The sequence below is a fragment of the Equus asinus genome, chromosome 2 (assembly GCF_041296235.1).
Source record: "Equus asinus isolate D_3611 breed Donkey chromosome 2, EquAss-T2T_v2, whole genome shotgun sequence".
In the NCBI taxonomy this organism is placed as follows: Eukaryota; Metazoa; Chordata; class Mammalia; order Perissodactyla; family Equidae; genus Equus; species Equus asinus.
In genome coordinates this window covers 10,311,167-10,329,529 of record NC_091791.1, presented here as the reverse complement: position 1 = coordinate 10,329,529, position 18,363 = coordinate 10,311,167, and the positions used below count along the sequence as shown (strand labels likewise).

The window sequence follows — 18,363 nt, the reverse complement described above, 5'->3', positions numbered from 1 at the left end:
CCCTACGACTCTGCTTACTTTGAAGGGATCAGTGCTTAGGTGTGCCACTAGAAACAACGACCAAATCAACACTTGCATCAAAAAAAGCTCTTTATTCAGTTTGTGCTATAAATGGAAAAGCTAAGATCTACACTACAGGCCTGAGAAGCTGATTTATAAACATCAGAATAGCAAGTCAATCAGAGAAAGCTCGGCTGCTACTACTACAGAGAAAGTTCTGCTCACGGCTGCATGCAGGATTTTAGACACTGGCTCCTGCTTGCCTGACATTTTGTCTCAGCACCGAACCTGTGTTCCTGGGAAACCTGCTCCCATCTTTCTGCCCCACCTCAACCCACCCCTCCATGTGCCTGGGCCAGAGTGGACAGAGGTGGGGTGCTGCTGGGTGCCAAGCTCCGGGCACTCATTTCTTCCTTTGTCGTGGGTACCGAAGTATATGGGGTCAATGACTGAGCGCTGTGCGTGTTCTCCTGGCTTCACATCTTAGAATCCGAGGCTGGCCACTGGTGGCGTGGGTGTTCCTCCCCATTATGAAGGCTGCCAAAACCAGGACCACAACCAGGAAGACCCCAGCAGAGATGGCAACGCTGTGGTAGCTCCCCTGGGTGCTGGCTTGCTCCTCCACGTCAGCCACTGGCCCGTCTGGGAAGGAGAGGGACCAGGAGAAGAGGGTCAGCGTCACGACGAGCCCAGGGGAGAAAGATGGGGGACAAGTCAGGTGGGGGTCCCAGGGCCGTGATTGAAATCAGAACTGTCTGTCTGGTGGGACAGGAAAAGAATAGGAGAGAGAAGTGCTGAGGGGAAACTGAGGCCAGGCTCCAAAGGGCAGTGGAAGGTCAACCCAGGAGGTTTCATTGTCTTGTCAGCCAACAGAGTCAGAGCAGGTTTTGGGGCGGGAAGTCAGAGCTGGGCTTTGGGAGGTCAAATCTGGATGGAGGCTCCCGATAGACGGGAGGGGAGAGAGCGGGGGCACTGAGGCCAGCTGGGAAATGGGTGCAGAGTCACAGGCAGGAGGTACCCAGGCCCCAGCTCCTGCAGCGCTGAGGGGAGAGAAGGGAGAGGAGAGACGCGAGCAGCATCCCTGTCACCCATCACCCACCCGCCGTCCTCTTCTCTGTAGCTCCGACTCCCAGCAGAGGTGTCACACAATCAACGTATGTGACTCATTTCTGAATTGCATCCCCTCCTGCCCAGTGTCAGCTCCACGGCGGCGGGGATTTTGATCTGTTTCTGTTTGTTTAGGAATTTGTCGCCTGGCACTTAACAGGCCTTCAATAAACATGCCTGAGGGGCCAAGCGGAGCAGCAGTTAAGTTCGCACGTTCCGCTTTGGCGGCCCAGGGTTTGCCAGTTTGGATCCCAGGTGCGGACATGGCACTGCTCAGCAAGCCATTCTGTGGCAGGCGTCCCACATATAAAAAGTAGGTTAAGATGGGCATGGATGTTAGCTCAGGGCCAGTCTTCCTCAGCAAAAAGAGAAGGATTGGCAGCAGATGTTAGCTCAGGGCTACACTAATCTTCCTCAAAAAAAAAAAAAAAAGTGCATGGGATGAAGAGTGAGAAAAGAGCCTAGATCATCCGGACATGGGGATGGCCTGATCTGGGGACAGGAGGAGAGACAGCCATCAAAGATGCTCCATGGCATGGAGCCCTATGACCAAGGGGAGGGTTTGTGACAACTACTGCTAGCCCACAAGTGTCCCTGTCACCAGGGCCCCCCGTCTGTTGACCTGGCCCCGGCCCAGACCAGAAATCCCGGGAATCCCTCTGCGAACACTTCCTCACCCACACCCACAACAAGACAGCACAGCAGGAAACACAGTCCCCGTCCCAAAGGAGGAAATGAAGTGGCTTGTCCAGTGTCCGGCCCTGCGGGCAGCCAGAATAGAACAACCCTGCCAGCATCCCCACAGCCTCCACACCCTGATGTCATTACCCCTGGGCCTAACTTGTTATTATTGTCACAAGCAATAATGTTACCGCTAACGTTGTTAATATCGGTGACAATGAGAACAGTAAGAAAACCACCGGTCATCGCACCCAGTGACTTCTACCAGGCAGAGGCCAAGGCCACTTAACCAACACATTTTTGTAATTCTCTCAACAGTCCTAAGAGGTGAGCATTAACACTTTTTTCTCACAGGTGAGGAGCGTGAGGTTCTGGGAGTTCAGTCCCAGGGGATAAGGGGAACAGCTGTGTCTGTGTCCCAGGTCAGAACTCCCATGCCCAAACCCCACACATGGGTCCCCATAGACCAGGAGCCCTTGGAAGAAGGCCGGAAGCAACTCCGCATGGCCCGGCGTAGCACAGCATGCCCGGCACACAGTAGGTGCGCAATCTGAGGTGGAATGTGACACCCACAGAGACATCCCGAGTCCCCAGGTGTTGCAGGCCTGGGCCCTGGTGGGCAGTGGGTCAGGAGGGCCACCTACCCAGGCTCCTCTACTCGGCGCTCGGGGCCCGCAGCTGGATGGGGCCCAGAACAACGTCCACATTCTCCTGGTAGGAGCCTGCGTCCCTCTTGGACCTCACCACACAGCCCCTGTGGCAGCGGGAGGAGTTGTCGTCCGCCTTGCACACCACCATCCTGCACCGCAGGTACACGGAGGGGAAGCGGTTCAGGAAGTGGAAGGAGCTAAACTTGAAGCGGGCGACGCGGGGCGACGGCCGGGGCAAGGTTTGATAGGTCGTGTCCTTCACACACCTGGAAGCAGAGAAGAGTCACCCGTGAGCTCTCACCAGCACCCTGTGCTCTTCAGGACTCGGATGCCCCCAGCAGGCAAGTCCAAGGCCCAGGCCCCCACTGCCCCTCCGATCCACCCTCTGAATGCGTAGCCCAGACACTGACTGCCAGCCCTGCAGGGACGTCCTGGCAGGTCTGGGATGTCAGCAGCATCCTAACGCAGCAACTCAGCCCAGGGTTCCCACGCAGACAAGCAGGCCCACAGTGCACAGCGGGTGCTCTGTGACCATGTGCTCAATGGCCCCAGGGAGCCCAGGTGAGTCCAGGAGGTGACAGGGCCCAGAGTAGGGGCAGGAAGGAAGATGACATTTCCTTCCCTTTCCTGGTCTCAGGGCCAGGCCGGGTGACACTCGACTGCTCTCTGGTGTCTCTGGTGCCCTCCCTGTCCAGGGCTGTCTCCTGACCACCTCGCCCTGCCCTGCACCCCGGGCAGCCGTGCTTTCCTCATGCGCCGGGTACCCTCCAGGACGCCCGGCCCTCATATCAAGCACTCCGCAATCCCTCCGGCACCTCATCTCTGCTGGTGCTAGAAGGATCATTACCTAAGGATCCGCTGAAAGAGATTTTACTCAGCTATGGGGAAGGCGCATCTCCCAGCTCCACCCAGCTGAGAAGGAGCTCACACTGACCGCGTGCAGCACTGACGGGAAGATTCCAGGCGATGCGGCCAAGACAACAGCAAGGACCCTGCCCATGGGGTTCAGGGTGGAAAGTTTTGGGGATGCATGGCAGGTGTCGCCCGGGCATCCTGACTAGCCTGGAGATGTGACCCAGGATCCACTTGCTGTCTTGCTTCTGCCTTCCAGAGCTTCCTTCCTCTGCTCTCAACTCACATTCAGATACCAAGTTCTTTTTCCACAGTATTCACTTTAGCAAGAAAGGTGGGAGAGAAAGTCCCCAAAGACCCACAAGGAGGTCGGACAGTCGTAAACGAGGTCGGGGAAGCTCAGGGGCCACCGGGCAGGAACTGCATTTCCCACAAACCCACATCAGTCTGGGGTCTGCGAGCCAGAGCTGCACAACCCAGGCTGCACTTCACAATCTCCCCAGGACATTTTTAAAATACAGATGCCCGAGCTCCAGCACAGATCAAATAAAGAGAATGTGCAGGTGGGGCCCAGGCATGGGTTGTTTGAAGCTCCAGATCATTCTAATGGGCATCCAGGTGGTTGGCGGTCAGGTGCAGCTAACGAGTCCCTGGGCTCCAGGTACAGTGGACACATCTTCCCCCACATGCACCTCCCCCTCTCCCCAGAAAACGCCATCAGCTTCTGTGCATGTATGTGCCCGAATTTGACCCACAAGAATTCTCTAGCAAAGAAGAAATAAATCACTCGCTCATTTGCAGTAACCTCAATCATTCGACATAATCAGGTATCACCTTGTTACTCTCTGTAGAAAGAAACGGTGAGCCACTCTCCCTTCTTTGCTGCCAAGGGGCTGCTGTGAATTGAACCGACTGCATAGACGGTGAAAAAGACAAGCCTCAACACCCATTTACCAAATTGGCACGTATTCAAACTGTGCCTGGGAAGAAACGCTGTTTTTAGTGTCCAGGGAGGTGTGACACTTAACCTCCCAACCCTAATTCCTAGCACAGCCCCTGACCCTCCCAGTACAACTTCCGCATGAAGCAATTGTTACTGAGGAGCCAAGGTCAAATCGTAAGCCAGGAAATGGTGCGCACGCCAATGGACAGAGATGAAAGAGAAGGGACTAGAGGTGCACACTCCGGGGTCCTAGGACCCCTCCATGAGCTCAGAAGAGGACAGGACTCACCAGAGTCCATCATCAGGGAAGCAGAACAATTGTAGAGAACCCCAACCTGGGCACCACTGACCCCAGCCTGGCACTACTGGCCTCCCCTCTGCATCTCTTGAGTTTGGTTGGAACCATGGACTCTGAGGACGTCCATTCTCAGCTGATGGAGGTCAAGGGACCTTCTGCTGCCTTTGACGCAACATTCCTTGCGGACCACCTGCTGCGCGTGATCTTTGCCCAGGGCCCCATCTACTCTTTCTCATTGAATCCTCCCAATAGCCTATGATGTGGGCATCACTATGCTCATGTGATGGGCGAAGAAACGGGCTCAGAGAGGTGCAACTGCCTGCCCGGAGTGATACAGCTAGGGTGTGGCAGGGCTGGCATCTCAATCTTGATCTGCTCCAAAAGCAATGATTTCCCACTGCATGCATGTCTTTTGAATACAAAGGCTTGCCTGGAGTTTGGTCACTCGGGGTCTAATCCCAGTTTACAGCTAACCTGACTGGTGACCACTGGTGAGTCATTCAGTTCTCCAGACACCCATCTCCCTGTGTGTTAACCAGAGATGATAACCTGACTGGTTAAGACTGAGCGACTAGGACCAAAACCTACATTCCTTGAGCCTTTGGGCTACTCGTGTTTGAGTTACCAGGCAAAGGTTGAAGTGCCCCCCAGGAAGACACTCCTTACCCGCTCCGGATTAGATTGTAAGTCAGAGACGTAAAGTCACTGGAAGATGGCGAAGCCACGCAGGTGTCCACAAACAAGTCCAAGGAGGTGTCGGAATGGAGGATTTCAGCCTGAAGGTACAAAGTCTGGTCCAGGTCCACATAGTACGGGCTGCTGGTCACGCGATTGGAGAATGAAGAGGATGTATAAAAGAAAATGTTCACATGAAAGTTGCTATACTGGACTTCCGTGACCTCAATGGTGTCATTAGTGATGTACATCGTCTTAACCCAGGTGTCCCGGAGCATCTTGCAGCTGACGTGAATGTGCAGGTCCTTCTTCCTCTTGATGATGCCGCTTGAAACAGCTGCTTTGAGGACGTTGGAATAGGTGATGGTATCATTATCTACCTGGGAGAGGCAGGCAGGGGAGCAGAGTCAGGCAAATGTCACCTGCTAAGGGGATCTCATTGGTGACTTTGGTTAGAAGGAGAGGAAAGTGACTCAACAAGCCTTCAGACCCCGCCAGAACCACAGGGAGATGGCACATGCCTGCTGCCAGGGCCCCCATGGCCTGGGAGGGGCCCGCCGCCTGACTAACAGGACTCCTTCCTCTCACTCATCCCCTTCCTCCACCCCATATGGGGGACCACAGTGTGGCCGGGTGTTGGGGCCCCCTGGGAGCTGCTCCTCCTGGGCAAAGGGTGTGTCTGGATGACCCCGCGCCCTGCTGTGTGACTCAGCTGAGCTTGGACCCCTTGGCTCAGGGCCGTTCTGGCTTGTGCTGTTTCCTTCTCACTGCTGCTGGGAGAAGTCAGTCCCGTCCTTGTGAGAGGGGCTGGCGGGAGCAGTTTCCCTGTGCTCCGGCTGGGTCAGTAGTTACTGCAGCTTGGAGTCTGGAGCTGCTGGAGCTGGAGCAACAGAGATCTGGAGTCAAGGCTGCAGCAGGTCTCTACCTCTGGGGCAGGGACCTCGCCAGAGGCTCCTGTGGACAAGGGGGTGGGCCATGGCCACCTGAGCACTTCCTGTCACACTCTGCTTTCTCACTCCCTGGACCATGGCGCCATTTGCCACTGTGCCTTTCACCAGGCAGCAAATTCATGAGAATGTCAGTCCCCCATGCTGCTTGACATGCCTACCATCTTGTACGTGACCTTTCTGTGGAGGGAGCCTGCGACTGGTGGTCTGTGAGCATCAGAAGGAAAGGGTGATGTCTAAGCATCCCTCTCTTCCCAGGGCTTGGTAGAGCATCAGCAACAGCATCAGCAGCATCAGTAAATATCCAAGGAATGGATGAAAGGTCTAGGGGACAGCAGCCCAGCAAAAGCGCTGTGATGAATGAAGGACTGGGCCGGGAGCTGCCCTCCCAAGTACCAAGAGGACACAGGTGAACAAGGCCCCTGGTGTGTCTGCTTCTTTCACTCAATGTAACATTTTTGAGATTCTCAGAGTCTGGAGTCGGCTCCATCACTTCCTGGGTGAGTGGCCTTGGCCTTGACCCCTGGAAGCCCAGCCACCATATTTTTAAAGTGGGGTGACAAGGAGAGAGTACTTGGTGGGGTTTGTGGAGTATGACACGGAATACTCCCACCGTCTGCCACTTGTAGGGTGACTAGTATCCCAGTTTGCGCAGGATCGTGGAGTTTCCTGGGACACGAGACTTTTCCATGCTAAAATCTGAAAAGTCCCAGGCAAACCAATGCAGTTGGTCACCCTAGATGGTGACAGATCAACAAATGGCAGCTGCAGAGGCCGATTTACTGTGAGCTGAAGTTTCAGGGCCCCCTTCATATGCACAGTTTCTTCCAAAGCAATCAATATATTGGCACAGCCACATGTTTTTGTACGATTTATAAAAGTAAGATATGTCTACATTCTCTTGCTCAATGAGGCACCCGTCTCTCCCATCCATGCCACCTCCAGAGCGTGTAAGCTTCAGGCCCTATGGAACCTGGAGCGACCCCTGGGAGCTGTCTTCATTATTGCTGACGTGAGTGGCAGCCTGCCAGACACCCTCTGTGCTGGACAGTGCTGATAATGTGCCTACTGACCTTCCCTCCCACTCCTTCCGTCTGTTTAGAAGTGGCTGCAGCCACGCCATGGCACCAAGAAACAGAACTATATCGTCACCCGATTATGTTTTGGTTCTCCCATAATCATGTCTTCTGTGTCCCCAGCATTCAAGGAGCACAGCACACATCATGATTAGAAAGCTGCCCAGCAGGAGACAGTGTGGGAGGCCCCAGGCTCACCTGCTTGACGGTGCCGCAGCCTGAGTACGGAATTGTGAATGTCACCTGGCTCGACGTTATCTGGGGCTGACACTGGCTGCTCCCACCCGAGCTGGGAATGACAAGGTCCCTGGCAGAATAGCCCAGGGACTGGAGGTAGCTCGTGTTCACGCTGGCTTGCATGCGATCCGGCAGACAAAGCAGCTCTGGTGGCCAAGGGCAGACAATGCGTCAGTCAGCACCCCCAGCTGCACAAGCGCCATGAGGAGCCCCTCCCACACAAAGGCGCAGAGATCCAGATGTCCGACAAGGATGGTGCGCGTGGGACACACCTCCCCACGACCCCCAGGACCCCCATGGCCCCAGTCAGCCCCAATCTCAGCAGAGCCCTGTGAGGGCACAGGGACTCCGGATTCCTCTGACGGAGAAATGGAGGCAGGACGTGGCTGAGTGAAACGTTTGCCAAGTTACCATTTACCCATAAGGAAAGTAACGCTCCGGTTGAGTTGTGGGGTGTGAGGTAAGGTCCTCGAGCCCTGGGAGCAGGTCCGTGCTCACAGTCCCAACTGCAGACGGAGCGTGGACACCGCCTGGCCCTCCCTGGCCAGTCTGTCAGTCAGTCCCCTGCACAGCTCAAAGCACGGCCGTTAGCCTCACTGGAAGTGGCTGAGTGACCAGCTCGGTCCATGTTCAGACAGCAGCCAAATGTGCCAGGTCTCAGGACATGATCACAGCGTCCCACACGCTGGGAAGGTCACAAGGCTTCAAGGCCTCAAAGTCACCTCTGCCCTTGGCAGCGACATCTCACTCTATGCTGAAAGCATCACCCTGCACCTTCTACTTAGTCTCTGCCACCACCGTACGGCCAGTACACTGCCCACGGCCAGTTCTGACCCTTGACCTCGTTTCTGGGCAGCCAGAGTCCCAAGACCCACAGCTCCTGGCCCCTTGGTGACCTGACAAGGCTGCTCTCATTTCTTATTTCACAGCCACAGAAGGTTGAGCGGCTTCTGCTCTCCGAGGTGCACCCACCGCTAGCGAGCCCTCACCAGGGGGACTTACCAGTGCTGTCATTGGAAGGATGAGAGTAGTAGTAGGCCTGGAAGCCTTTCTTTGTGACACTGCCGTCGCTGACAAAGCGAACGGACAGGAAGTTCGAGGACGAACTGAAGGAGCCCCACCCCCCATCACAGACCCGCGCAATGAGAGGGGAACTGTGGTGGGGGCCGTCGAACACTTCAATGTAATCGTAGTTACAGCCGCCTTCCAGCCTGCAGACAGAACACACAGCTGTGGCTTCACTTTTAACCAGGATTTGACCCAGGAGGTCAGACCTCAGTGAGGGGTCACACCTCTGTGCCAGAAATGCCGACAAAACTAAAACTGAAAATAATGGATTTCCTTAAATCCAGCAGAGACTCATCTTCCCAGGACCTCCGTGTGTGGGTCTCAGTCGTGCCTGTTGGGTCCCACGTATGAAATCCACACATGGTCTCCTGACAGCCCTTTGCATCTTGAAAGGAAGGGATCACATCCTGCCTTAGGCTTTTCATTCAATCAAGAAGACCCAAGTTTCCCATGGCATGAAATAAATAGCCATGAATTCGTAGCAATAGAAATAAATAATTGAACAATAATATTGCGCAGATCACACAGCCTTTCTGAATCTCAGATGTGAAGTATTTACAGAGGCGAAGTTCTCCTACCCACACATACCGACAAGAGCTGGTGTGAAGTGCAAATGAAACAGTATGTGGAAAAGGGCCTCATAAAATGTCACAAATGGTTCGGTCATTGTCACTAAGATATTGGCCAAAGAACCAGGGTGGTCAACCTTCCTCCAAGGAATTTCGTAAGTCCCCCGGATCCAAAATGAATTATAATGACATAGGAGAGTGTAATGATGAGGAGATTAAAATAATATTGTGTCTTTTGCAAAACCCCAGATGAATTTCCAAGGCAGAGACTCCCAAGGCCACTGCAACCAGAAACCAAGAGAGAAAACTAGTTCTTCAGTGATGGCCATTAGAAAAGAAATTATGGGGCCCAATTTCCAGGACACTAGAGGATACTGATGCCTCTGCATGGTTGCCCCTCTCCTTGGACCAATCACATATTAATGTGTCTTTGCTGATGTCTCCTCTGCCTGAAACAATGTTCCTCCCCCATCTGCATTGGATGAGGAACAACCCAAGCTCTGCAGCAGGACTTCCCCACCCCTGCCCGGCCCCTGGGCTCACCCCAAAGAAGCAGGGAGTGGAGAGAAAAGGATACAAAATAACTAGTGTGGCTGTCAATAGGATTCCTTGCATTATTATTACACCTAACAACGATCCCCCCATTGGCTAACAGGTGCTTTCATGTGTCTCTCTGGTGACCTTCCCAGAATGGGTGAGGGGAGGAAAGCAGATATCTCACTCCCCTCTTTGCCTGAGGCTCAGGATAGTGATTTCCTGATGTCCCACAGTCCCTCAGCCAATCAGCGACAGAACCGGGATTTAAACCAGGGCTCTCCTCCTGGCCCCGCCTCCTCAGGCTGCCTCTGTGCTGTTGACCCACAAGAACCCACAAGAACAAGTCTCCCCCTGGAGAACATCTCTCCGGAAGGATAGGCACCGTCCATTCCCTCCAGAAGGCCTGCGAGGTCCCCCAAGTTCTGCTTTGCACCCGCACTCACTGGACGTCTCCGAAGACGACAGTCACGTAGTGGTTGTTTTGGACTTTAATGTCCCAGACACATTTGGCGTTGTTCGGATAGTTCCCAGGGTAGGATGGGCTGGAAAAGTTCCCTGAAGGTTGGGACAGGAAGGCTCCGCAGGAATTATATCCTGTCAGAACAAAATGGAAATGCTGATGCCCCCAGAGCACACTGCACAGTCACCGGGGGCAATTTTTAAATGATTCCCAAGACGGAAACCCAGCAGGAGGGGGCCGGGACCTGGACCAGCCAGTGAAGACCAGCGGGCCCCCTGCCAGGGAGGCTGCACTTAGGGAAGCCTCTCCTCATTCTCGTCATCCCCCACCCAGTGTCCCTGCCTCTGAGGGGAAGGGAAAGGGGATTTGTCAGGAGCTCAGAACTTAAGGGTTGGACGGCGAGGTTGTAAACAGGAGCTGTTGACAAAGAGAAAAGACAACGACCAGTTTCCTAGCATCCTTGACACCGTTGCTGAGTGCTGGCTTGGCCTGGGCCAGAAATGAGCCAACCCTGGGCTCACAGCGGGACACTGGATACAGGCCTTGCCCTCAGGGAGTTCACAGCCTGCAGGAGACAATGGAAAAGAGCGAACCCCAATGTAGTGGGATGGGGCTGTGACCACGCAAAACCCAGGCAATGGCGGGAGCCCAGAGCTTTGGCTCCTGACCCAGATGAAGCAGGGAAAAGCCGACAGGTAATCAGGGAGGCAGGTAAAAAGGTGGAAAGGTATGTACCAGGCAGAGGGAACAGCATGTGCAAATGGACTCAGGTAGGAGAGTGCGTGGCACATTTGGGGGACATCAATGTGGATGGAGCAGGGAGGGAGAGAGGGAACAAATCAGATGAAAGGAGTGAACCCTGGAGAGCCCTAGAGATCGTGCTGAGCTGTGGGATGTGTGTCCAGAACTCCCTGAGAAGCCACTCGAAGGTGCCGAAGCTGGGACAGACACTGCATATCCTAGAAGACCCTGGCTGCAATGGAGAATGGGGGGAGGGGGGCCTGAAGTTGCTCTGCTGCAGGAAGCCAGAGGGTGAAGAGGTGAGGGTGGGAGGAAGAGGAAGATCTCAAGGAGCCAGGGGTGTGCTGGGAACACTCAGAGCAGGTTCACCAGGAGCTCAGGAGCCAGCGATCAGGAGCTTCTGCTGGTTGCACACTGAGCTCAGCCAAGAAGCAGTCCCCATTTTCTAAAATGGTCACAGTTCTCCAGGGGAATGACTAGGACAGTCGTCTTCATCTGAAATCAGCAGAGGCCCAAAACCTCTTCCCCTGCAGCCTCTCTGGGAGGACCAGCGCTGGCAGCAGGCTGAGGCAGGAGGCCACAGGGCTCTCCAGCTTGAGCTCAGGGAGAGCGATGACTCTGGGCACTCAGCTGGTCACCAGAACCACGTCCAGGCAGTTGAGGAGAAATCATTCCCCGGGAGGAGGCTGCCCCTCTCCTCCTCGCTCTGGAAACCTCACAGAGCAGAGTTCCAGGGAGGACTCTGACTGGGTCGGGTGGCTGCGACTCACCTGGGATAGTGGAAGAGATTAGAGCATCCGCAAGAAGGAAAGGAAACGAGTCAGCCTCCGAGCCCAGGACGAGTGTGAACAAGGCCCCCAGGATGCTAAGAAGGAGAAATGCCTGTCCCTCCATCACTGAGAAGGGCTTCCTGGGTGTTGGCCAGGAGACCTGAATAGGAGACATACGTCTCAGGGGACAGTCTCCACAAAGAGGTGTTGGGGAATTTGTGCTGACACCTTCATGTCCATTAAACCCTGTCTGCTCTGGGGCCACCTGTGGAAGATGCTGCAGCCCACCCAGAACGTTCAGGGACAGCAAGGGCTGTCAGTGAAGTGATCAGAGAAGCTGCCACCTTCCACGGAAGCTCAGGGTGAGAGGAGATCCTGCAAGACGACCCAAGTGGAGACAACCACACATTAGAATAGAGGCCCAGTGTCTAGGAGGACCACCTGAGCAGGGAGGCCAGGACCCTCCCCAAGACCACAGTGGTGCGAGAGCCAGCAGATAATTAATTACACCGTTATTTAACCCAAATAAATGCACCCCTCAAGGTGTGAATGTGGCCCATTATCCAACTACAAAGCTGTGCCCTGACAAGCAGGCAGGGAAAGGAGCAGAAACATAATACCCCGCTCAGGTCTAAGGATGCCCAAATGGGAGGAAACACCCCCTTGAGCCCTGATGGAGGCGAGCAGGAATGGAACCCCCAAGCCACACCGGGCACGCCCAGCGTGGACCTCTGTGGGGACCAGAGGCTAGCCAAGAATGAACCTGTTTGGAGCTTGTTGGACCCTGTGTGGTCCTGCCTGAGCTCTGCAAAGTCCCAGCACATGAGGGGCCCTGGGCCAGCCCCATGCAGGCCAGGCACTCTCTACCCTTCTGCCCGGGTCAGCTGCCTCTTCCCTGAGAGCCAGGAGCCAGGTCCTGGCAGGACTCGCAAGGATTCCAGGGCTTCCACTGAGATCCCAGAGGGGACAATTTGCTGAGCATCTGGATCAGGATCCCACTGAGACAGGTGGCCAGCACCCCAAGATCAGACCGAGGTCCTGTGCTTTAGAGGTTCCTCCCTCTGTCCCGCCCCACCCACAGGGCAAGGAGAAGCAAGGGCACACCCTGAGCCTCCTCCCATCACCCTCCAACCCAAAATGGTCCCCTAAGCAGAGAGGGAGCCTGAGGGGGTGTGGACAGAAAGACTGACGTGTTGGTGATGCCACATCTTGGGTTCTTGTGGGCCAAGGACCCGGGAGTGCAAAAGAGGGAAGGCAGAGTTAGAAGTCATGGAAAGAAGGACTCAAATAAAGCTTTGGGCAGCCTCATGACAATGACCTCACATGTGGACCCCGCCACTTGCTACTCGTGTGTGTTGCACCAACCTCCGGGTCAGTGACCCCCCCTTGTCACCAAGGCCCCGCTGCACATCAGCCTGCTCCCGCCACCTCTCTAGCCTGGCATGTCCTCTCTGCCATGGGAAGACCTTTGCCACCTCCCTCCTCTGCACCATGGACTGGTTGGTGCACCCGAGGGCATGCCCAGACTCGGCAGCTTGCACAGAAACGTCAGGGGCCACAGAGGGCGGACATGGAGCCATTTGGGCATCCCGGTACCCGGAACCCCACCATGACTCAGCCCCTTCCCTCCCCTGGGTACCGTCCCTGCCCCTTTGGGATGCGGATGGGACCCTGCTGGATCTGAGGGTGCTGCAAGGAGCGAGGGTTGGAGGGAATGCGGCCTGCTCTGACAGCCCATCGACAGAGGGGCAGCGGTGATCAACGTCCCTCCTCCCCCAAAAGCCCCCTCAGCCTAGGTAGCAACGGGGCAAAGGCCCCGGTACACGCATCCGGTTCCCTGAGTTGAGTGGGACACTATCAGTGTGTTGGAGGAAAGCTCGGATTGCCTGATGGGAAGACGAATGTCTTGGGAGTCCCATGATGAGTTAGGAAGCAGGTGCTGGGCGTCTGAGTGACAGAGGGGGGAAATCATATGACCTGTAGGCTCTCCCAAGGGCAGTGGTTCACCCAGAGTGAGGAGAAAAGTGACAGGTGTCCAGGGAGAACAGGCACAGCCCACCGAAGCCGCCGGGTACTTACTCGGCAGGGCTGTGGTTGGGGGCTGAGCAGCTGTGAGAAAGAGAAGGAAAGTCAGACCCAAAGCGCACAGGGTGGCCCCCCTGGACTCCAAGCCTGAAAAGACTCAGTGGGGACAGGCTGAGCTGTAGCTTCTCATGTACCCCCTGCGTGGACGCAGGCAGCCACCGCCATGCAGCTCTCCAGGGCCTCTGGGAGCGCCACCCTCTGTCCCACCCCCAAGGCCTGCCTGGCTGTGCCCCAGGGCCTCCTTCCCACAAGAGGAAAGCCCCTCGCTATGCCCGGGACAGGTGCCCCACGCGAGCAGCAAGGGGGAGTCCCAGCAGCTCTGGGGAAACGCCCCTTTGCCGCAGCCCAGGGACAGCGATTCGGAGACCGATCAAGGCGTCCCCGAGTCTCTGCTCCTCGTCGAGCTCCAGCCCCAGGGCCCTCGCTGGCCCGCGGGCATTCCGTGCTGTGGCCACCTGCCCTGCCCTACGCCCTGCCACACTTCTCCGCTGCTCTTCCTGCCCTCCCCAAGTCACAGCCGAGCCTCGAATCCTGTCCTCCGAGCCAGCTTCTGGCAGGACCCCAAGGCATGCACCCATCAAGGGGTCAGGGCGCTCCGCTGTCCAACCGCCCCCGCCAAAGCCTGGTGCCCCGACAAGGAAACCCCAGAGAAAAGTGGGTATGGACCTTGCTGTTGGCCCTGCCGAGAATGCAGAGGCTCTCTTGGTCTGCCCATGGTGCAGTGGATGCTCTCTGCGCCACACTGTGTGGTCATTGCTCCCAAGCAGTTGTGCCTCACGGTTGGCCAAAGAGGGGAGGGGAGCTGAGCCCACCCTTCCCCCAGAGGTCGTGCTTTAGGGGCCAGCTGCCCCCAGGAAACCTCCGGTCACACAGGATCTCTGGGAGAGGCTGGGGTGGGGAGGGGCCCTGGAGTGGGAAGTGCCTCTGTTCTCAGCAAACGTCCCGCCAGAAGGGGGTCCGGGGATCTCGGAGGCCCACCTGAGCAGACGACACCGGCATCCTCGTGGTGACCACAGTTGTGGCTGTTCCAGCCGTTGTGGGCGCAGCTCCACAGGTAGGACTCCTGGCCTGAGCAGCGCACGTCGTCCAGGACAATCGGCCCCGAGCCCTGACCGAAGCGGGCACTTCCCGGGGCCGCCGTGGCCCAGCCACAGCCCAGCTGCCGGCACACCACGTTGGCATCGTTGGTGTCCCAGTCGTCGTCGCACACGGTGCCCCATGAGCCTCGGTACAGGACCTCCACCCGGCCCTGACACCGGTCACCTCCGTTCACCAGCCTCAGGGCCAAACCCGATTCGGTCCCTAGGGGGAGCACAAGAACACCTGCTCCGTGTCTGGCTTGAGGACCCGGGCCTAAGGCACGTTCCAGACCCAGGGGACATCCTCATGGCTTTTTTCCCCGGACAACCAGCCACCTTAGCAGGTACACAGAGGGGAATCTTCTTCCCGGGGAAAGGAGCAGAGACACACAGCTCGGCCCGGGTCTCAGGAGGCCCAAATAGGGGGAAGCACCTCTTGAGCCCCAATGGAGGTGAGCAGGAATGGAACCCCCAAGCTACACCGGGCACCCCTGGGGTGGAGCTCCCTGGGGACCCGTGACAGGCCAAGGCCATCACCCTGTCTGGAGTTCGTTGGCTCCTATGTGGTCCTGCCTGGGCTCTGCAAAATTCCAGCACATGAGGGGCCCTGGACCAGCCCCATGCAGGCCAGGCACTCTCCACCCCTCTGCGCGGGACGGCCACCCGTCGCCTGAGAGCCAGGAGCCAGGTCCCGGCAGGACTCGCGAGGACTTCCGGGCCTTCCACTGAGACCTCAGAGGGGACCCTTTGCAGAGCATTGGGACCAGGAATCCGCTCGAGACAGCTGGTTGGCCCCTTAAGACCAGACCGAGGCCCTGGGCTTCAGAGACCCCCCCCTCAGCTGCGCCCCACCCACAGGGCCAACGATAAGCAAGGGCACACCATGAGCCTCCTCCCAACACTCTCCCACCCAAGTGGACCCCGAAGCAGAGAGGGAGCCCCAGGGCGTGTGGACAGGAAGACTGACCTGCTGGTAATATCACATCTCTGATTGTCCTGTCCCAGGGGCCTGGGAGTGCAACAATGGGAAGGCAGAGTTAGACGTTCTGGAAAGAAGGACTTGAAAAATGCTTTGGGAGGCCTCATGACAATGACCCCACATGTGGACCCCGCCACTTCCTACCCGTGTGTGCTGCACCAACCTCCAGGTCAGCGAACCCCCCTTGTCACCAAGGCCCCGCTGCACATCAGCCTGCTCCCGCCACCTCTCTAAGCCTGGCATGTCCTCTTTGCCATGGGAAGACCTTTGCGGCCGCCCTCCTCTGTGCCATGGACTCGCTGGTGCTCCCTAGGGCATGCCCAGACTCGGCAGCTTGCACAGAAAATTCAAGGGCTGCAGAGGGTGGACCTTGCGCCCATCGGGTAACCTGGTACCCGGAGTCCCACCATGACTCAGCCCCTTCCCTCCCCTGGGTACCGTCCCTGCCCCTTTGGGATGCGGATGGGACCCTGCTGGATCTGAGGGTGCTGCAAGGAGTGAGGGTTGGAGGGAATGCGGCCTGCTCCGACAGCCCACCGACAGATGGTCAGTGGTGATCAACGTCCCTCCTCCCCCAACAGCCCCCTCAGCCTGGGCGGCACTGGCGCAAAGGTCCCAGCACACGTGGCCGGTACCCTGAGTTGCTTGGGACGCTATCAGTGTGTTGGAGGAAAGCTCGGATTGCCTGATGGGAAGACGAACGTCTTGGGAGTCCCATGATGAGTTAGGAAGCAGGTGCCGGGTGTCTCGGTGACAGAGGGGAAAAGCCACGTGACCCATAGGTTCTGCCATGAACAGTGGTTCACCCATCGTGAGGGGAAAAGGGACAGGTGGCCAAGGACAACAAGGACATCCTCATGAAGCTGCTGGGTACTCACTTGGCAGGGCTGTGGTCTGGGGCTGAGCAGCTGTGAGAAAGAGAAGGAAAGCCAGACCCAAAGCACACGGGGCCTACCTCCTCCCAGACTCCAAGCTTGAAGAGACTCAGTGGGGACAAGCTGAGCTGTAGCTTCTCACGTGCCCCATGTGTGGACGCCGCCAGCCACTGCCACGCAGCTCTCAGGGCCTCCAGGAGCTCCACCCTCTGTCCCACCCCCAAGGCCTGCCTGGCTGTGCCCGAGGGCCTCCTTCCCAGAAGAGGAAAGCCCATTGCCGTGCCCGGGACAGGCGACCACAGCCGTGGGATTGACATCCCATGCGAACAGCAAGGGGGAGTCCCAGCAGCTCTAGAGGAACGCCCCTTTGCTGCAGCCCAGGGACAAGGATTCGGAGACTGATCGAGGCGTCCCTGAGTCTCTGCTGGGCATCAAGCTCCAGCCCCAGGGCCCTCACTGGCCCACAAGCATTCCGTGCTGCGGCCACCTGCCCTGCCCTACGCCCCGCCCCACTTCTCCGCTGCTCTTCCTGCCCTCCCCAAGTCACAGTCGAGCCTTGAATCCTGTCCTCCGAGCTGGCTACTGGCAGGACCCCAAGGCATGCACACATCAAGGGGTGAGGGCACTCCACTGTCCAACTGCCCCCACCAAAGCCGCGTGGCCCCAGAAGGAAGCCCCAGAGAAAAGCAGGTGTGGACCTTGCGGTCGGCCCTGCCAATAAGGCGGAGGCTCTCCTGGTCTGACCACAGCATGGTGGATGCTCTCTGGGACCCACCGTGTAGTCATTGCTCCCAAGCAGTCCTGGTGCCTCACGGTTGGCCAAAGAGGGGAGGGGAGCTGAGCCTGCAGTTCTGCAGATTTCACACTTTAGGAATGGCCTCAACACATCGAGTCAAGAACTCGCTGGCACGATCAGCTGTCCGAAGTGAGCCCATAAAGGACCCTGACATGTTAAATTTGGAGCAAATGTCACACACCCTCACAGTGGAGAAGGAGGAGAGATGGATACATTTAGTAAGAATCACGGACGAAGGCACCTGTTCTGGGTTTGAATCTCTGCCCGGACACTTACCCACCATGTGACCTTAGAGGTAGAACTATTGACAACTTACCTGACTGTGTCCCAGTTTCCCCATCTGCAAAATGGGGTCATAAAACTCCTCACACCAAAGTACTGTTGATCAGATTTCATGATAACAGCACTCACTTTGTGTGTTAGTTGAGCCTTATGTGCCAGGCAGTGTTTTAAGTGCTTTTTTAATACATTAACTCATTTGATATATGAAAATACTTTTGTGCAGGGTACACAGAAAGCCCTGGGAGGATTCAGCTATCTTCAAGAAAACTGTCATTCACGGTGAGAAGAGGCACTGACTCTGCTAACTGAAGCCAATGTCATGCAAGGGATGAATGGATGGATGGATGGATGGATGGATGGATGGATGGATGGATGGATGAGTGTGAGGTGAGAGAAGAAGGAAGGGGAATGAAAGATGGGACTGGCTGAGTGTTCATCTGGGACGTGCCTAGGATCTTGGCACCACTTGACCCCTCCCTCTCCATCCCTGCTTTCTCTAGGGCAGCCAATTGCTCTGTGGCCAAGACTACACTCAGCCTCAACTAGCCAACAGCAGCAGCAGCAGAACTGGCAGAACCAACCAATGAGCAAAACCCCGGGAAGACAAGGAAGGAGAGAGGTCTTACCATATGCAGTAGTCTGGGGGTTTGAACTAG

General features: G+C 56.6%; 1 protein-coding gene across 1 annotated transcript in view; it reads right to left on the bottom strand.

Annotated features, from left to right (window-relative positions):
- Positions 1–72: 72 nt before the first annotated feature.
- LOC123290161 (scavenger receptor cysteine-rich domain-containing protein DMBT1-like) overlaps positions 73–18,363 on the bottom strand; it is a 29,584-nt gene continuing 11,293 nt past the window's right edge. Inside the window, exons 3-11 of the mRNA XM_070481596.1 lie at positions 15,743–15,795; positions 14,675–14,998; positions 13,691–13,720; positions 10,084–10,234; positions 8,469–8,677; positions 7,428–7,612; positions 5,198–5,586; positions 2,433–2,704; positions 73–642 (exon numbers count right to left, since the gene is read on the bottom strand). Of these exons, the coding sequence (XP_070337697.1) occupies positions 2,443–2,704; positions 5,198–5,586; positions 7,428–7,612; positions 8,469–8,677; positions 10,084–10,234; positions 13,691–13,720; positions 14,675–14,998; positions 15,743–15,795 (1,603 nt within the window). The 3' untranslated portion in view covers positions 73–642; positions 2,433–2,442. The remainder of the gene's footprint in view (positions 643–2,432; positions 2,705–5,197; positions 5,587–7,427; positions 7,613–8,468; positions 8,678–10,083; positions 10,235–13,690; positions 13,721–14,674; positions 14,999–15,742; positions 15,796–18,363) is intronic.